Source organism: Paramisgurnus dabryanus, chromosome 9 (assembly GCF_030506205.2).
Source record: "Paramisgurnus dabryanus chromosome 9, PD_genome_1.1, whole genome shotgun sequence".
Taxonomy (NCBI): Eukaryota; Metazoa; Chordata; class Actinopteri; order Cypriniformes; family Cobitidae; genus Paramisgurnus; species Paramisgurnus dabryanus.
The window spans coordinates 35516748-35538218 of NC_133345.1; the positions used below are offsets into that span (position 1 = coordinate 35516748).

General features: G+C 37.5%; 1 protein-coding gene across 4 annotated transcripts in view; it reads right to left on the reverse strand.

The window, feature by feature from the left end:
• The window catches only part of shank3a (SH3 and multiple ankyrin repeat domains 3a), a 248689-nt gene that overhangs the window by 117147 nt on the left and 110071 nt on the right, over window positions 1–21471 (reverse strand). For all 4 annotated transcript variants that reach the window (XR_012337351.1, XM_065283593.2, XM_065283592.2 and 1 more), the window contains exons 8-10: window positions 15851–15928; window positions 14599–14665; window positions 10539–10869 (exon numbers count right to left, since the gene is read on the reverse strand). Coding sequence is in view for 3 of the 4 variants with exons in the window: in XM_065283593.2 (XP_065139665.1) it covers window positions 10539–10869; window positions 14599–14665; window positions 15851–15928 (476 nt within the window). In the remaining variant the exon portion in view is untranslated. The remainder of the gene's footprint in view (window positions 1–10538; window positions 10870–14598; window positions 14666–15850; window positions 15929–21471) is intronic.

Sequence of the window (21471 nt, forward strand, 5' to 3'; positions counted from 1 at the left end):
TGGGAGGTATCATGCCATTTCATGCATTCTGACTTATTTACACTGTTAAAGAGTTGGATTGTCATGCTAAACATGGGCTAAGTTTTAAAAATTATTTGGATATAAGTATTTCTGTGCCAAATACACTCAGTCAGGGTTTATATTAAAGGAACAGTATGTAAGAAATGTATATCAATTAATCATAAAATGGCCCTGATATGTCACTAGACATTAAGAAATCATTTTCATTTCAAATACTTATATCACTCACAAAAGTGGAGTTGCAGCCCTCAACTGATGTTGATGTTGTCATATTGTGTATTGGCCACCAGTTTTGTGATTGCAGTACCAGTTTTGGCCACAATCCTACATACTGTTCCTTTAGTTTTTTTTACTTGAGTATAGACCTTTATGTTGTCATATAGGGCATAAGTCCCTGTATGGGCACTTCTCTCGAACCACATCAACCAGAGCAAGTGCACGCCCATCACTGAATGTCTTGGGTTTAGGAAGTCGTTACAGAACTCAGGAAAGCACTTTGTGCAAGTGTGTTTGTTTATTCCCCTGATTTTTGTGACAGATGTTTTATAAACAAGGCCCAGTTTGATGCTGGATTGCAAAAAGGCCCACCCACGGCACGCCTCCAGGAGCTCTGCAGCTTTCAAAAAGAAGTGATACAGCTGTATCTGTCTTTTATAAATTCGATATAACTAAAGACTATAATGAATGATGCCGTAGGCTACTACTTTATAGATGCTCAAAATTTACATGATATTGACAGAAACTGTATGTGATATGTCACATATCATCACATAAATTATCTCATCAATTAAGAGAAAATGCTTCCCTGCCAATGACGAGTTTTTACGGCAATCCATATTTCTGCTATTATCCACTAGGCGCTCTTACCAAACTTATAAAGAATGATGAATTCACTGATCCAGAAACAGTAAAAACTCTGTGTATGTTTTGATCATCGCTCTCAATCTGATCTCCAACAAATGTCATTTACAAAAATGCAAAATTGATAGATGATAAAAATGAAGATAGGATGAAACTTTTTTTTAAAGCAAAGGGTCTGAGGTTTCATTTGATATATTGTATGTTTATATATTTAAAGAAGAAAATTTTCTGGAAGACATTTAACTTTTGTAAAAATCATAAAAAAATGCTGGTGTTGCAATTTTTTTAAAAAATGCTATCAGCAAAAGAGTTAAATAATGCGATGCAAAAAAAATGTATTAGTCTTCAAAAGGCCTTCGAGTGTACTAAATAATTTAGGCTAAAAATGAATCCCCAAGGCAGTTATGTGAATTAGAAAAAGTGCAAACAAATCATAAAGATAGGATTTTTGAAGGAAAATATAGCTCATTGTAATGTTGGGCTAAATTGTGACCCTGACATCTCCTTGACCGCTTTTGTGAGATTCACAGCTAGAGGAACAAAGCTAGAGGTAATGCCAAGCTTTTATTGGGACCAGTTATAATGTCACTAATAAAAAGATCAAAATAAGCCAATGAAAGCTCAGAAGATAATATTGACCTCTGTGCCACATCTGCCGACAGCCAATAGAAAATCAGCAGCTTAACCTGTCCAATCTTAGCACTCCATTCTATTGGTGCGTGTCAAGGGAATGTCAGATCTGGACGTCCTAAGGGTGGAATCCATCACGGGAAGCTTTGGAGTGAGAGAGAGGTACTTCAGAGTGACATCTCATTTACCTGCCCTGCACAAACAAAATGGATTCCCTTCTTCATCGATAAATCACTCAATCCCCCCTCCTCCTCACTCTCTAAACGGAAGTCATAAATCGAGAAAGTAATGAAACAGTAGAAATGAAGTAAGGTCTAGATTTTGGTCTTTTGGCTGGAAGTAAGACGCACGTTAAATGATGAGTGATGAGTTTTTTTTAATGCATTTATAACAATATTTTCTCTGATCATTTTCGCAGGAAGGTAAACTCGCAATTCATTGTGTCTGCACATAACTCAGTAGGAATGTTGAGACAGATATTCAGCACTTTAACAAGTTATCTTTCTGCTTACTAGGATGAAAAGGCTAAATTAACAGCCGAGTACTTGGGTCTCAATATCATTAGCCAATTAAACAGCTCTCCAATTAAAAATGGCACTCCAAAGAACAACTTCATTATTTCTAAATACATACAGAGGCCAGATAGTGAAGAAGAGAGAGGAGATGCAAAGAAGCCAAAGAAAGACAAAGTATTGACTATATAATCATCATCAGTCAATAATTGAAGAGCTCAGATGCAAAACCCTCTAAGTGCGTTTAACATGTTTTCTTGTAAATAAGAGGTTTTTTTTTAAATCAGACTAATGGATTCTGCTAACAAACCAGTATTTCTATGACCTGAGGCTGGGATTAATTGTATTCTTTTTAAAGACATGCTTCTTATTTTGATACTCTTAGTTTGTATTTACTTTTTATCAAAATGTTTCATGACACCTCATAAGTCTAATTTCGCGAGCATCACCCATTAGGGCTGTGTATCACCAATACAATACGTATCCCGATACGGTGTTTTTGACATTAATTTATTAGCTTATGGGGAACTTGTAAAAGGCACAAACTCCATCTCTATGAGAGCTAAAGTACTTAAAGCTGACATAACACAAGACGTTTTTGCCAATCTAATTTTAATCTTGCTTATAGTATTTCATCATTCATATGTCCAAAGAGTCTTTAGTTTAGTCAGATTTATAAAAGAAAAAACAGCCTTTCCGATTTTTGGCGTAAAAGGTCGAACACTTGAAGGCGTGCGGTAGGCGGAGCTGAAGAGTTACGAGTATGTGCAGCTTCGGATACTACTTTTGGATTTACAGCCGACATAGATGGAAAATCAAACTTTAAAAAAACTTTTTTTTAAATAACCAGCCTTATATTATAAATATGATCCAGAATCGGATACTTAGTCAGTAATGGACGAACAGGAACAATAGCAGCAACGATTACACCGGGACGTCTGTATCAGGTAATTAATCCTTGCTTGTTTATCCGCTATTTTAATAAAAAAGCAACATAATCCAGTTTTTAACTGCATTTGCCCGTTTTAAAAGGTGTAAATGTTGTAAATTCAGTACAAAGTGCTGTTGTTGGTGTTGTTTACATTACATGCACGTATGCGCGATTGCACACAAAACACTTGAAATTTTATATTACTTACGCCTGTGGTTGTGACCCTGTTTTTTAAAGTTTTGACCGCTCCAATAGTTGTAAAAAAGTGGAAAATCCGGCGTCAAACTGAGCCTTGTTTGTAAAGCAGTCCTCTCCGAAATGCAGCCAGTGAACAAACAAACTCATTCGCAATTACGTTGCTGTCCGGGAAAAACGAACTGCATCCACTGTTGTCTTACGACAGGGAAAGCTAAATAAGGTTTACTTCTCCTTACATCCAAAAACACACTTCTTTTGTCGAACTATCTTGCTAAAACAAAGTCGTCGTGTGCTGTGCAGTGATACCGGTGACTTCTACTCGACGGACCAATGCTAATGCGCGTTCGCGCTCTCACTTGATGTGCAGGACAGGCGTGCTTTTCTGGGGGTAAAGGCCCATAAAAGGAATATGGGGTCAATCAGTCGTAACGGATACCCCCATTTGAAAAAAACTTTCCGAAACTTGTAGTAAAAAGGAGGCGTGAGTTTGGCTCAGAAATACTCTGTTACAAGCTCAACTGCTTTTTTGACACTTTGCTTATGTTTAGCATGAAGACTACAACTTTTAAACTGTGTTAATAAGTCAGAATGCATGAAATAGCATTAAACCTCCCCTTTAACTCATGACATGTTGTTTCAAAGTAGTTTTACAAAAAAGAAGGCTTCTCTCATGTAATTCTTATGAATATATGTATAAACATGCAGACAGACTGACTAAATATTTCTATATAGAAATCAGATTATTAATGTGACAGCTACTGTGTAGTTTGAAGTAGCTTATCTCTCTTTAGCTAGGCACACATTTTACCCCTGCAGCGCTTTGTCATCTTTCTTCCCAAATGTGTATTACAAGAGAGCGGCTAAAACACCAGCAGCACGCATTTCATTGATTTTAAATGCACGCAATTATGGATTGCTTAAGACGTGACGTGCATTCTTTTTTGCACGCTACTTTACTTTCATGACTCGCCCTTTGGAACAGTTTAGGTTAAGATATCTGCGTATTAACTCTTTCGCCACCAGCATTTTTCATGATTTTCACAAAAGTTTAATGCCTTCCAGAAAATGCTTCTTTTTTAAAATATATAAACATACAATATATGAAATAAAAGAACAGACCCTCTGCTTTCAAACAAAAAAATCAGTTTCATCCTACCTTCATGTGTTCTGTTTTTATCACCTCTCAAATATGTGTAGGTTTCATCAAAAACACCAAATTTTGAGCAAAAAGCTGAGATAATTCAATTTTTGTGAAGGACTTTTGATATAGATCAGATGCAGAGCGATCTTTAAAACATACACGGACATACAGCTGTTTGCCCTAGGGCTATACTTCCAGTTGTTAAAAGTTGCGGAAGAGCGCCTGGTGGATAATAGCGGTATTGCAGATTGACGAGATAACTCATAAATGGCGTGGAAAGAGTTAAGAGAGAGCAAGCAAATGTGTGCGCGCGAGAAAGTATACCCCTTAAATTTCACTCAACGTTCTCCGTGGGTCACATGCTTCAATTCTGTATGATCACGGATCGACTACGATATGTCATGCTACCTTTAAAAGTGCGGCAGAATCGATATGGAAGGTGCTGTATCGATGCGTGCATCATCAGGAGTTCATGACGATGTAACGCCGTAACGATATTTTGAACACAACACTAAGATGCATTATAACCATTATCAAAATTAAAAAAATGAAATTAAATAATGTCATATAATTTTGGCACATATTTTGCATACACTTTTTATCATTTTAATTTGTAGAAATTAATTAATTTAATTTTAGCAGAACATACCTTCCACAGAAGAGGGATTTTCTGCTGTGATTTATTCTATCAGTGGTTATAAACTATTGGGGCGTACACTCCAAACGCGAATTCAACGATTTGCAATTGTGAGTAGATAACATATAAAGCCAATGTAAAGACGCATGTGTATAGACAAGAACTCGCACAAGGCGAATGATGCAAATTGGGTGGCGCAATTGCCGTGAAAACATGTCCCTCTCTCTCATCGCCTCATTCGCCTCAAACATGTCTTGCGCAAGTTGAAAAATATTCAACTCAAGTGAAAAATTCGCATAACACAAAGTAATCTAGAGCCAGGAACGTGATGCCTTACGTTTGGTGTGTCCCTGAAAACAAACTGCAATTGTTATGTTTGCTCTGTAATTTATATGTACCATCACACCATGGTGGTACACTTGGGTGATGAATTTAGATGATCTTTTAAAATTTCAGTTTTATTTGAATGAATTTGAATTAAGGCATGCAATTCCAATTTCAATTTAATTCAACTGCAAGAAGTAATGTTTTTAACTAGTAGTTTAATTTAACCCAACAGTTGGGTTTTCCATATTTTACACATCCATGGGTCGAAACTCAGCATTTTAAGAGTTTAGGCTTCATAGAGACAAATCTTTTCCAATTCATCATGTTATGGTTGCCAATCCTATTCAAACTGCAACTCATAAACTGAAAGAACAAGCTGAACAAGCATATACTGCTGAACAAGCGACAAACAGATTCAGTGACACTAATGGTGATCTTTAAGTCATTAACACTCATGTTTGCCCTCTGACATTTATTTTTCCCAGTGACCTGTGCTCTCTAATCCACTGGGAGAATTTTTGGAACAATGTATCGCTTCCTGACCTCTGACCCTGAACAGGAAGTCGACCACTACAGCACTAATTACACACTCTCCTGGTCACCACGGTAACCTCAGGGAGTGACAGGTGGACACAGCCAGAAGAATGGACCAGAGAGAGAGAGAGAGAGAGAGAGAGAGAGAGAGAGATAACTTTTATAGAAGAACCGACCCCAAGGACAGAAGCTTTGGCTTGAATCCTGTTTGTGTCATCAAAATTCAGCATATTTATAACAAGCACGCAGCCATATGCATAAAGACCACACACACACAAAAGCACAGGTGTCAGTGTTTCTGATTATTGGGTGAACAGGATGTCAGGAAATACTGACAGATGGACAACTAGGACAAAACACAGCAAATGTCCCTCAAGACCACAACATTGAGAAAGAAGGAGAGTGGAACAGACCCTAAAGTGTTGTTTTGAAGAACCATACCTGCTATATAAATTAGCACTTTTTAAGTAAATAAAGAAACTTATTTTGTTAAAAATGAAAAAGCTAAGTGAACCACTTTGTTCTTAACTGTAACGTCTCAATATGGTTTCTGAGTAATATTTTATATGAACATTAGAAAACCTGCTCCATAACCTAGTAAACTGCCTACTTTCACATTATTTCAGCTACCATAAGCATAATCCAGACACAAAGACTGTTATAAAGGGTAGGTAAAACAATGATGCCACCTTCTTAGACATTGGTTAACAAATGGGTTAGCTTCATGACCCTGATTTGACATTGGACATCAATTGGGGATTAGTATTTATTGTAGCATGGGTCATATTTTGCACTTGAAAAAAAATTTTATAGACCTTTTTTGGTCATGACCATGGGCGTAGAATACGCCGTGTACACGTGGCACATGCCCCCCCCCCACTTTGAAATAAAGATGATTCTGTCCCCCACACTTTTAAACTGGGGTTCTGGGCTAGAGGGGATAAAGCTACAGCCAAATCCTGTGAGATCCTGGGTTTAGGGTTAGGTTTTGGGTAGTATTAGGATGAAAAACAGCGGTTCTGGCTAGATAGGTTCCAGCTATGGTCTTAATCCGGTAAAATGTTGGGTATAGGTTTGGAGGTAGGATTAGAGTGAAAACAACACTCAGTTGAAGCGTGGTTAGAGAGTCGGGCTTGTGTTATAAGTCGAATCATCCTTCGCGCATGCACATCTCGTAGACTTGTCACATTATGTCGTCTCAAATGCAATGCTACGTTGGCACAAGCGATCATTTTTTTATATGCCCTTAGGTATTGCCAATTTAAATATTTAAGCACAAGAAGACGCCAAACAGATTTGCTCACAAGCTGTGTGACAATTATGTGTGCGGCCATCTGATGCGTGTTGCCGTAATGCCGCATCTCAAGGTGCTAACTGAGTTCATGCTTTCTTAAGCTTGAACTGACATATTTACTCAAAACTGAAAATGTTCTCTGTTTTAAGTAAGTAAAAGCAGTATTTTGGATCCGTGCACTTACTGTACTCCTATGCTGTCTGTTTCTAATGTTAATCAAACAACGGACAAAAATAAGCATTATACGTGTATGAGACAATTTTATTGATCTACTGAACCCACTGATCTATATTATTGACTGGATTGCGCATAGAGTGCCACTATATATAATATATACATTATCTAATGACAGCAGTGTCCCCCCACTTTTAAGTTGCCGACTATGCCCCTGGGGTCTCATTTATAAAACTGTGCATAGGATCCTTACTAAAAGTCTGCGTATGCACAAAAGCCAAAAATATTAAGACTTATATAAAAAAGCAATGTTCCCTTTATAAATCACAGATCACCTGCAAGTGTGCGGACATGAATCATCCTCAGATTCCACCCTGCAAGCCCAGTCTCTCATCAACCCTTGCATAGGAACTGGCATGCTTTATAAATGAGATCCCTGGTCATGACCCACCTGTTGATCCTTATACTGTAATGGATTAAAAAAATCTCAGTCTTCTTGACTGTTATATTTATGCATTTGGCAGACGCGTCGCTTATCCAAAGCTATTGAATAAAAACTATTAAACTATTAAAATGTATGCTACTGTAGAACATGCGCTCCGAGCAGACTTAAACCATTAAAAAAAATCCAAATAATTTACTCATCACCATGACGTACAAAATGTTGATGTCTTTCTTTGTTCACTCGAGAAGAAATTGTTTTTTGAGGAAAATTTCCAGGATTTTTCTCATTTTAATGGACTTTAATGGACCCCAACACTTAACAATTTTAATGCAGTTTAAAATTGCAGTTTCAAAGGACTCTAAACGATCTCAAAAGACGCATAAGGGTCTTATCTAGCGAAACGATTGTCATTTTTGGCAAGTAAGAGAAAAATACGCACTTTTATCCACAACTTCTCGTCTTCCTCTGGCTGTGTGACGTGCCAGCGCGACCTCACGTAACTGCGTAATGACGCGGAACGGTCATGTGTAATATATGTGAAATGCACATTTGCGGACCATTTTAAACAATAAATTGACACAAAGAAATTAATTAGTATTATTCGACATACAACAACGTCGGAACGATCCTCTTTCTCCACACTTGTAAACACTGAGGCGTAGTTTCAATACGTCATCCGTGACCTCTTGACATGATGACGTATTATGTGAGGTCACGCTGGCGCATCACAGGACGGGAGGAAGACAAGAAGTTGTGTTTTAAAATAGCATTTTTTTCCTTGCCAAAAATGACAATCGTTTCGCTAGATAAGACCCTTATGCCTCTTTTGGGATCGTTTAGAGTCCTTTGAAACGGCAATTTTAAACTGCATTAAAACTGTTAAGTGTTGGGGTCCATTAAACTCCATTAAAATGAGAAAAATCCTGGAAATTTTCCTCAAAAAACAATTTCTTCTCGACTAAACAAAGAAAGACATCAACATTTTGGAAGACATGGTGGTGACTAAATTATATGGATTTTTTTTTTTTTTTTAGAAAATTGACTAATCCTTTAAACTTGTGATGGGTCTGGGACGGTAGTCAAACTCTTTAACAATAAGACTAAATGCCACAACCTGTCTGTCAGAACTCTGTGAGTATTACACAATGCACAGCTTTTGCACACTAGCTGCCTTGGTTTGGCTACTATGTATAGGCTATGCATTTACATGCTTTGCTAGCAACAAGTTAAGCCTCTATTGGAATCAGTTGTGAATCATCTGTCATCTGCCTGCTGCTATTTTGTGAGGCGTATAATATGTATATGGCAGCATTTTCACTGTTTCAGACAACAAAAAATTGCACCTGCTCTTAAAGACAGCAAAGTTATAACAGTTTCTCCTGCATCTTTAACATCCAAATTGAGTAGATTAGTACTGTAACACAAGCAAAAACACCTTTAATATAATTCTAAATATTGTTTAGACTGTTTGCAACACTAAACAATTGAATTTCATATTCAACTACATAAATCTGCTGAGTTTTTGTGCATTTGCTACATCTGGTTACAGATCTTTTAAAACCTGTCAATCTTCTCCCTGTCATAAATACACAATATGAGATTCAGTGCAATATTGCCAAGAAATTCAATAAGGCCTGTTTGAATTTCAGACAGACCACAGTCGACTCTTACAGTCTGGATTGTCTGACTCTAGAGGCGAGGAACGATCCTAATCTGAATATATATTAAACATTTGAATACTGTCATTAAAAAGCAGCAAACACTGATCAAATTTTACTTTACAGAGATGTAGTAGATTATAGTGCAGCGTGTATATTTTACATGGGCTTGGAGATCTAAATGGTGATTCAATAAGTGCTTGTGATAACTTTTAAAACGCTTTTATGTGTATTTTAGCAAATAACTACATAGATATTCATATACGGTACAACATGACATATGAATAAAATAACTAAGCAGTGCCATGTTACCATCACTGTACCTTTTAATCTGTGAAGAAATTAGTTAAAAATTTCAATGCCTATTTTGTCATTGTTTGACCTCAACTGTAGACAGATATGTAATAGATATGTTACAACTTTTAATCGATCATCGATCATTTGGCAGTTCAGTTAATAGAGAAATAATCATCATCAATAGGCCCAGACACAATCTGGTGACATTATTTACTTCCCTGCACTGATCTGGGATATGCAGGATATATTTAAAGGGGACATATCATGAAAATCTGACTTTTTCCCATGTTCAAGTGCTATAATCGGCTCCCCGGTGTTTCTATCAATCTAAAAAATGTGAAAAAGAACAGCCCAGCAACTTAGTCTTGGTAAATCATTCTCTGCATGCGAAAAATTAGGTCATTGAAATTTGGCTCCCCTTGTGATGTCATAAGGGGATCTTATTACAATAATACCACTCCTTAATCTGCACTATCCAACCAAAGCACTGCCATTTAATGCAGAAAGAAAGAGAGAGAGGATAATTGACGACACAATTGAATTTCAATTTCAACAAATCATTTCATTTTTGCATTTCATCAGCTGATTTGCATTTTTAAGGACACACCCAAAAACAGCACATTTTTGCTTGCACCTACAAAGTTGCAATTTTAACATGCTATAATAAATGATCTGTTGTGTACTTTGAGCTAAAACTTCACATACGCACTCTGGGGACACTAAAGATTTATTTTACATCTTAAAAAAAATCTCATGATATGACCCCTTTAAACCTTTAAACCTGTGTTTGCAAAAAAAACAAGACAATTTTATAAAAAACACACTAACTGGAATTCCTGCAAAACCTCATGACTAACGTGTGGATCTGGGATGCTCACCTGAGGCGTCCACGGCTATGGGAGTGCTTGAGGGGGGCGTGACGCCGCACGGACTCCTCCCCGACACGCTGAAGGGAGGGCGAGCGAGAGTGCGAGGAGAGAGAGCTGGCCGTGCTATGCAGGCTGCCGTCGGCTGCCGCTTCGATCCCGGAGTGCGCGAGTGGTGGCAGGCTCCTCAGGGACGGCACGGGGGAGTGGGCGTGGCTGACGTCGGCAACGTTGTTCAGGTTGTTGTCGGAGGCGGAGCGAGGCAGCAGGCGTGATGATGTCAGAGTATCGCCTCCAGTCACGCGCCGGCGATTTGTGTAGGAGGGCGTTTCCCTGAAAGGCACTGGAGAAAGGAAACAAGGGTGTCAAGAAAAGGGCACATCATGTCAGGCAGAATTAGCATAATTTGTAAATGAGGGGTACAGGAAGCTTATTGGGCATTCAGAGAGGTAAACGAAAGATGCACTTGAATTACAAAGCACCTTATCTATAATTCATTAGCAAAACGCACTCCTCCTAACCGCAGAAACACATTGGCTGTCACATCGAAAAGATGCTCTGCCATTAAAGTTCTCTGTTCAAATGCTTTATTAGTTCCTGCGTGGACATATTTCCAAAGGAAGTTTGGGTAAGACATAATCTGTCCAATGCAAGAGGAGTCTTCGGTGTTTTTGGATTGTTCTCCATGAAGATTAAGGCTTTAGTTACCTATAGATGTCCTAACTAAATATCTCATGTCACTTCAAGGGATCATTACAACTTCAAATGATAATAACACAACAAACTATTTTTATTTATGTTCATTTAAGCTCACGTTTAAATTTTACAAACCATCAACACTAGATGGCAACATCTCACCTCTCCTGTATGCAGAAATGACTCTTCACTATAGCCATTTGAGTTAAAATGCATGGTGCAATGTCAGATCAGGGTCAAAGAGTTGATATGACTTAATGCTAACCATATTTAATGAGAGAGAGAGAGAGAGAGAGAGAGAGCGAGAGAGAGAGAGAGAGCGAGAGAGAGAGAGAGAGAGAGAGAGAGAGAGAGAGAGGAAATTAAAAGAACGCTGTCATTCTGACATATGGTGAGGTGTCAGTCTCATAGCTCATTCTTTCAAATCTCTAATGTAAATTGTGTATTGATCAAACCGCTGTACCCAACACCCACCCATCAACTGAACAGATATTAAAAGTAAGAGTAAAAAAAAATACATCCTCTAAGGCAATGGTTCTCAAGTGCAAGATGGTGCCGGGGTGGCCCAGTTTTATGACTTTTTTATAAAATATATTGATTTATCATACATTTTGTGTAATCAAACCTCAGAAACATATACTGTAGCTACCATCCAACAGAACAACAATGTATCATTTAATAAGTTTTGATTAACTCAAATTCTACAATTGATTCATGCTTTTTTTGGGGGGGGGGCATGAAGGAGTGCACCCTACACTGTAAAAAGTGAAACAAATTACTTCAATTGGTAAGTAACACTTAAGTTTTGACAAATTCAATTTTACATTTTTCACTTCATGTAAGAAAATTTAAGTTCAAAAACATGTAAGGAATAATTGACGACGGGCCGTTGAATTGAAGTGGCCGTTACACCTCAGGTCACGTGTGCATTATTTTTCAATAATTTAAAAACCCAGAATCAATTACTACACTTATACTACGGTAACCACACCTCAAGACATTGATCACATGATATATTTAAAGGATAATTCCGGTATAACACTTTGAGTCTCATTTCTGGTTTGTTTTGGATGAACTACAGTGATGGACACAGAAATTTTGACAATGGGTCGTGTCTTGAGTTTTTGACTCGTTTAGAAGCGTCTCTTGACTGCTTTAGAATGTAAGTCAATGACCATGCAAAAACATGTCAATAAAACAACACTTAACGTTCATTTTCAAAACTGTACTACTCACTGAGTGGTTTGTGGTGTTTGTTGATGATTAAAAACAAATATATTGGTGCAATGTATGATTTCAATCCATGTTATTTGCTATAGTCGAACTATTTTTTTCAGATACCTCACAATGGCGTATACTTCCGCTTTTTGAGTCTGAAGTGTTAGCACACTCCCGACCACTTGATGGCGACAACCACTTTGCCATACAAGTACGCTCGGTGTGTAGCGTATAGACAGTCACAATCGAGCTCAACTTCAAACCTAAAGCTGGTCACTGAGCCATCAAATAATAAATAATAAATAAAAATAAAAAATTTCTGAGAAACTGAGCGAAAAAACTACAACCACATGTAAACAGACCCTTTTCTGTTTCCCGACGGCGGAGGGATATATCAGCGAGCAATGAGTCTTCCAAGAGAAGTCAATGGGATTTTACAAAATGCCAAATAAAACACGACTTCGTTTAAAAAAACCTTGTACTGACATATCTTAACATATATCTGTGCAAATTTTTTGTCTCAAGATGCACAAAAGTACAGTGTTGTTTTTTTGTACGATTTCTCTGTAAAAACTACTTAAATGTGCTAATATAACTAAGGACTATTCGTGGATTAATCTAAACTCTGTCCGGGAAACCACGCCTTTATGTTTTGAAGTACAGTAAACTTGGACGTAGATGTCTTCAATGGTCCATTTATATCTGAAAACCCGAGGTCCGACCCAAGACCCCAGCTGGTTTACATCTAAAAGTTTCAAGTGTGCCTCGGATAAGGGTCATGTATAATATTTGCGGACTCGTTTTTTTCCTGTAATTTAAAGTGTATTTTTGCCAACGAACCCCAGAATACTGTAACTTTCTCGCATCTGTGCATAGGGTATTTTTCCAACCCCCCTTCTGTTTGCGACATCGCATGGCTGGCGGTAGGTTAATTTTCGTTAAGCCAGACCTGTCAATCAATTTTGTATGCACACAGTAGTGGTTACCTTATTGTCCTTGTCAGATAACAAATTAAATTAAATGAAGCAGTGGGCGAAATTACTTGCAAGGCCACTGGGGTTTCTTTCTGTCTGATTGGTGCATGCTTACTGCTGACCGCACACACGTCAGTGCGCTTTACTTTCGGGTCTAGTTGGGTCAAAAAAAAGTGCCACTGGGTCAGGTTGGACTCTAGTTTATCTCGGGTTGGTTTAATAAAAAATTATTTATGCATGTCGGGTTCGGGTAAAAAAGTGATTCGAGTCGGGTACATTTCTTTGGACCAGAGATGACCTCTACTTTGACGTAAGTGACATCCATCAACATTGTCCTTATTTTCTATTCCTGCCTATATGAGCCACTTCTACTTGGAGAAAATCTTGCAAAAAAATTTCACCCAGGGAAAAAAATCCAGATAAATGCTACTTAAGATGAGCCGTTTGTTTGCCCGGTGTAAATACTGGGCTCTGTGGTCAATCTGTCTGCTTGTTTAAATCCTCTGCTCTTCTGAACATCCATTCATAGTAAAAAGGCCAATGTCCAAACCCATACGGGTCTGTTTACTTCCTCTATTTCTCCTCCTTAGTGACTGATAAGAAGAAAATGAGATAAGGAAGATGAATAAATGGACACACAAATATTAAAACAGTGTGAAAGCAGTGTGAAAGCTTCAGAATAAATTACAAAATTCAATTCAACTCAAATTATTTATAAAATACAAATTCTCATCCCAAACATGATGTCGTTTTGTGTGTGTCTGCACATAAAAGTCCCATCTTTCACTGAGGTCACATCTTTTTGATGAGATACCAGACCCTGCGGCTACACTACCATTGGCTGAAATCAAACTCCCAACACCTGCTGAGCCTCTGGGATTAACCCGGATCCGTCGCCATGACAATGGTACTCCACGCTAATGGGTACGATCCATTACAGCGGCCCAACAACTGTCTGCTATTTCCCCGCCAGAACAGCGGCTTGAATAAGCCGGCCACACCGTAGACCAAAGCGAGAGGGGTGATGAGTGACTCTCATTCGCCCAAATGTCCCAGACTCGCACACGGACACATAAATGACCGCTCTCATTTTCGGTGGGAAAACCGCTACAGTCATGGGAATTCATTAACATGACGGATGGTTTCAGGCTGCTAAATATGCATGTGAACTCGCAGCCACTCACCAACATCTGATGCTTTGTGAGTCTTAATAATTTCGGCCAGGTCAAAATTTCCAGCTATTATAGCCACCTATAGAGAGAAAGAAAAATATGTTATTTGAAGGCCACACATCCCCAGACAAAACAAAACTGCCTGCGAATAATATTATGGTTTATGTGTGAAAATAATCGAAGGGTGTATGTAAGGGTGATGGTACAATCAGCTGGTCATTAAACCAGGTGACCAGGTTTTGTATAACCTTGAAGAGGTTTGTTTTGCCATAATGACCACCGGATTATACATACATACATTATACATACATATATTGTTTAATATGTGGCTTGTTTGTTTGTTGATCACAAAGTAAAAAGTAGATGAAGAAAACTAGGATTCTGTGTGTATCCAGCGCCACCATTGTTGTTTACAAAGTGTGGAAAGGTGCGCTGTGATTGGTTAAGCACACTTATTGCAATCTGCAGAGAAGCAGGACTGGAGGGGAGAAAAGATGACCTGGCGGATATCAAATTTTGTGTAAAATTAAGAATTTTTAATACTGACCTGATACAATACTCATTTTGGTGGTAACTTGTTTTTTTAATAGCGTTTATCGTGTTTTGGAACCAAACTCTTCATCTTCTTTTGTATTCAACAAAATGCAAGACTACAAATGTCATATTAAGCATTATTTATATATACAAGTGCTCCATCTCTCCCCATAATAATGTCACTGTGCCAATATGCACATTTTACTGGCCTATTGGCATAAATCTATAAGTTGTTGTTGTGCTGTAAATCCTATTTTTACATAAAAATAAGTTTGGAAAATTTTAAACATGTTTTCATTGATACGTTTTGAGGACCGGATTGGTTTGCTTGGGATGTAATTGCGAAAGCTACATACTATGTTGAAACAATGGCCAATTTGCATAACATTTGTACTAAAAACCATGCAGGATTAGGATTAGTGTTTACACAATTACAGAATGTTAAAATTATCATGTCAAAGATATCAATTTTATGATAATGTAGTATGTATTACAACTTACTCCAATTACCCACATAGTATGTACTTTTCTACTATGCAAATTAGGATGCGGCCAAAGTAAATTTAAGAGATGCGCCTCAACAATTGCATTGTTTGCAGTCAGATCCGGTGATTGCTCTTTGCCACGAGCAAAAGAAAGTTTGTCTTTCTTGAGTTTAAATAAGATTCAGCTCCATTGATTCTTCCACGGTGTTTGATTTAAAAGAAAGCCAGGGGTCCTGTGATCTTACCTGGAAGGCAGTTTGGCTGTTGTAGTTCTTTATCTCTTTATTCACCCCTCTGAACAGCAACACTCTTGCACAGCTATCCTAGAGAGGAAAGGCATTTGTTATAAGCATTTGTGACTGGTAAAACTAATGGAATTTGCCCTAGAAACTTTAGGAATGTGATGGGTATGTTTGTGTGTGTGTTTCACAACAACAGGAATGACAAAACTGGTGCTCCAAGGGACCAATTAGCTCATGTAGGTCTGAGTGAGAGAGAGAGAGAGAGAGAGAGAGAGAGAGAGAGAGACTAGCATCGTACACCTGAGTGTTTAGAAGGTCAGCACAGCATCCTCTCTCTCTCTCTCTCTCTCTCTCTCTCTCTCTCTCTCTCTCTCTCTCTCTCTCTCTCTCTCTCTCTCTCTCTCCAAACACACACACACACACATGCAAACTAAGGGGCCAATCACACCAAACACGTTTATGGCAGCTGCAGGTGCCTTTTTTGAATGATTTTCTATGGGCAGTGCATGTTATGCATAGCAAAAAAAGCGTTTTTTTGCCGACTGCCGCTAATATGACGCTTCAATATTTGATTGACAGGACAGCTGCCTCGGTGGTTGCCTAGGAATATAAAAAGCTGTGCAGCACTGCTTTTTTTAAAGTGACCAAAAAAGGCAGTGCAGAGCGCCTTGCATTGCCAAGCATGTAAAACACATTTAGTGTGATTGGCCCCTTACTCTCTAAGCTTTATAACACAGCCATGACTCAGCTGGGATTGGTGTCCTACTTTTCACATAGTCGTGTGTAATGAAACATTACAGAGTCTCTTGGCCCCCTAACACACCTTTTGTAAAATCAGCGTGCTAACATGTAATTAACTCTTTCACCGCCAGCGTTTTTAAAAAAAGTTGCCAGCCAGCGCCAGCGTTTTTCATGATTTTCATCAAAGTTTAATGCCTTCCAGTAAATGTTCTTCTTTAAATATATAAACATACAATATACCAAATGAAAGAACAGACCCTCTGCTTTCAAACAAACAAAAAAAAAAAACCGTTTCATCCTACCTTCAGTGGTTCTTTTGTAATCAGCTTTTGAATATGGGTAGGTTTATGCAAAAACACCACATTTTGAGCAAAAAGCTGAGATAATTCCATTTTTGTGACGGACTTTTCATAGAGATCCCATTCAGAGCGATCTTTAAAACAGACACGGACATGCAGCCGCTTGCCATAGGGCAATACTTCCGGGTTTAAAAAGTTACCTGGTGGATAATAGCGGTATTGCGGAAAGACAGAAAATCTCGTCATTGGCGGGGAAGCGTTTTCTCTTAATTGACGAGATATCTTGTCAATGGCGGTGAGAGAGTTAAGGTTCTCTCTCACACACCAAGGCAGCATCCGAAACCGCTATTATATATTAACCTACTATATAGTAGGCGAGGCGAGTAGTATGTCTGAATTCATAGTATTCCAAAAACAGTGGGTGAAAAGTACCCCGGTGAACTACTACTTCCAGCAAGATCCAGAAGTGTTCATTCAATGGACTATCTGTGAGCCCCTGTAAGAGTTATCCAACAAAGAAGAAGACAGAGGGGCGTTGTTTTATTCGAAAATGTGCAAAAGTAGTAACTTGGCTCTATTTAAATGCAAATACAAATATTAAACAGCTGTCCCTTATGGTTAAATTGAGCTAGTTTAATGTCATTCCAGTTAACTACTAACTTGTTGTTGTGAAGACGTATGTAGTACGAACAACAAGAAACCTTTAAACAACTATCACAAAACATAAAACCTGTCATTGATTGCCATTGTCCAGGTAACATCGTGCAGTATTAAGAATCAGGTAAACTTTTAAACTGGGCTATTTTTAGAAATTTTGTTATTATTCTGTGTTGCGAACTTTCTGTAAACATGTCTCATGTAAAATAACTTATTTGGGCAGGACTAATTTAAAAACAATTTCCCAAAAAATTCAGTTTTTTTCATATTCTACAAGATGTAAACGTTTGATCGAAACTGTATATATTTATACCCTAGTATGAGTAGTATAATAGTATGTTATTCTGAACAATTGCACTGTGCCACACAGGAGACAGAGTATTGCTCTGTATGTGTTCAATGTTATAGCAAAAATCAATATGTAATCTCTACTACAGACTGAATTAACAGAGCTATTCTATGATTGAGCTTTCACATCTCTCTCTCTCTCTCTCTCTCTCTCTCTCTCTCTCTCTCTCTCTCTCTCTCTGTTCATCCACACTATAAATCCATTGGAAAGACAGAAAACTTCATACACACTGATGCTGCCAGGGCATGTCACACCCCAAAATATAAAAATCAGTGTCATCAAAATCTGTAGAAACAGCCATATAAACAAACCAATACTCTACTACAGCAAAGCGTAACTGGTCCCAGTCCTGGACTGCTTTGAATACCAGTTTGCTGGACAACAGTGTAACATGTGACCTCTGGTGGTCAAACTTAGAAAAACAGATTTGAAGGGTCTAAAAAAAGATGAAACAGATTTTACCAAACTTCAGTATTTGGCTTCAACTTAAACTGAGTAAAAGGAAGAAAATACACCAAACACTTTTCCTTTCATGTCATGGGTGAACTCAGTAAGATCACAAAAACATCTAAACTTGTATTAAAGAAATGTTATATTTTTTTAATAGATCATCTTTTGTAAATGATAGTAGAAATAACCCAGCCAAAATGTATCCCACACAAACTCATCTCATCTGCTGGCTCACGAATTCACATCAGGTTCACATCAGGTGGTCTTTTCGTTCTCTTTAACCTCCTCATCGTTTTGTCACTACTTCACACCTTATCACATACGCACTCTCTCTCTCTCTCCTTTCATCACAGCTCAGATGGTTTTCTATCCAGTAATGTGTCTCTCCTTATGTGTCCTCACCAAGTCTCTTTCTGGGAATCGATCCACTCTAACATCTCCTTTGAGACCCGCTAAACATCCACAGAGTCCTTAAAGCTCACTATAACAGCTGAGCACTCACAACACGTGCACGCACACGCAAATGCACACACACACACACACACACAGTTCTTAAAAGGATTTATAACAAAGAAAAGTAGCAACATAAAACAAAAAAGTTACAATTATGGACTATTTTAAGGTCTATAATCAAAACCACATTTCGCGCACACAAGATGCTCATTTTGGGATAACATGGCTCATCAGGTTTCACATTAACCTGTCAGTAAGTTTACTTTATTTATAGATTTATACTGTTTGTTGCCCTGTGCTGGTAAATACATTTTTAGAAGTATTTATAATCCGTGAAAGTTCTCATTTACTTGCAAATAATCTCATATCAACTATACTAAACTGTACTGCACAGGGTCATAAATATAGCACCAGTAAATTTGTAGCAATAGCCAATAATACATTGCATGAGTTAAAATGATCAATAGGCTTTATGCCCAGCTGCACTACTTCCTGAACTTCAGACAGCTCTTGTTTCCTGTCTGCCATTATTGGACAAACTGATTAATCCAGGTGTGCCTGACCTCAGTAGTCACAACAACAATAATCAGACACAACTGGATTAATCAGTTTGTCCAATAATGGAAGACAGGAAACAAGGAGCTGGCTGAATTTCAGGAAGTAGTGCAGCTGGACATAAAGCCTATTATGACAAAAATCATAAAGATAATGTTCCATATATTTTCAATTTCCTGCCATAAATATCAAAACTTAATTTTTGTGAGTGGATGCAATTGCTAAGGACTTCATTTGGACAAAGACAATTATCTCAATATGGTAACACTTTACAAAGAGGTTCATTAGTTAACTACATTAGTTAACATTTAACATTTATTCATCTTTGTTAATGTTAATTTCAATAATTACTAATACTTTATTAAAATCTTGTTATCGTTAGTTAATGCACTGTGAACTAACATGAACAAACAATGAAAAGCTTTATTTCTATTAACTAACATTAACAAAGATTAATCAATACTGTAACAAATATATTGCTCATGGTTTGTTCACGTTAGTTACAGTTTTTTTCGATTGCTAAACGTCAGTGGGCACAACTGGAGTCACATGTGCAAAACTCTAACTACAGTCTGCACAGCAGCAGTTCATGTGGACCAAACTCTAGTTCGTTTTTCATTGCTTGAACACAGTTTTCAAAACTCTACACACTTATCCCATGACTTTAAACACAACCTGCACAACACTGTGGATTTACAGCACTTTGTTCAAATGATAACACACTGTTTTCAAAACTGTGAACCACACATTCAAAACAGAATAGATTTTAGCCTTGTACCTTTCAAACACTGCTGATTGCAATTTCATATAAACATATAAATTCCAATTTCATATATATATTTTATATATATAAAATATTACCTTTCATGTACTTTTAGTTTCTACCTTTTTTCCTCTTTACTGTAATTCCGTAAATTACTCCAGACTATTGAAGCAAACTGCTAATTTTCATTTACCTTAAGAATTATGATGTTCTTAAAAAATTTAATAAATCATGTGATAAATAAATAAATAAATCATTCTTTGAAGAAAACATTACTTTGTGTGAAGTCACTGAATTTGTTGAAACTGTAAAGATAAAAAGTCAGTATTTTCTGTGTTGGTGTTTAATGTTAGTGTTTTTCCTCTCAGTGTGTTGTGAGTGACAGTGTGTGTTATCTCAGTGAGGGTTGTGTTTAGTGTTTGGCTGCACTGAGCTGTTTTGAGCCATGTGTTAAGAGTTGTGCTCAGGTGGCTTTTGGTAGGGCAGACTGTAGTTAGAGTTTTGCACATGTGACTCCAGTTGTGCCCGCTGTCATTTAGCAATCGAAAAAAACTGTAATACTAAACTAATGTTAACGAGTGAACCTTATTGTAAAATGTTATCCTCAATATTTAGATTTTTTACACCCAAAAGGTTTCCTATAAAACCATACATAAATGGAAAGCTATTCATTCAATTTTCAGAAGAAATAAAACAGACCCTTATGGCAGGTTTAGTGAATAAAGACATTATTTAGTCTCCTTATGTGACACATTAAGCCTACATCTGTGGACATACTGGGAAATCTGCCTGTAAGGCTTGATCAGAAACACAAACACATTTTAAATAATCATGCAATGTATCATTATGTTTTTCGAATGTCCATTTAACATGGCTTAAAAACCTGTTTAAATGGACACACTGTTAGACATTTCTGTAATTTTTACAGTTATTTACTGTATATCACCCAGTATAATACTGTAAACGATTTATACAGTACATAACTGTAATTCGCGTTGCATTTTGGGAATTTTCTGTGACATCATACATCATATACAGTAATTTACTGTATTTTTGAAAATTGCTGTATGCTACTGTATATTTTCTAACAGTCTTTTGGCGGTATTTTCCTTATTCACACAAATCCTTATTTTATTTTTCTCAAAATCATCATTTTTGACAATTGTATACACACGCACGTTGACTTATTTTAGCTAAGGAACCATGTAGCAGCACAGGTGTTCGGAGGACCGATTTCAGGTGTGCACATAAACTAAAGAGTTTTCAAACAAGACTTTCCCTGGGACAGCGGCGCTTTTCAGTTGAAGATACACGAGAGGAGAGACTGAAAAAAGACCAGCAAGGTAAAATAATCTAT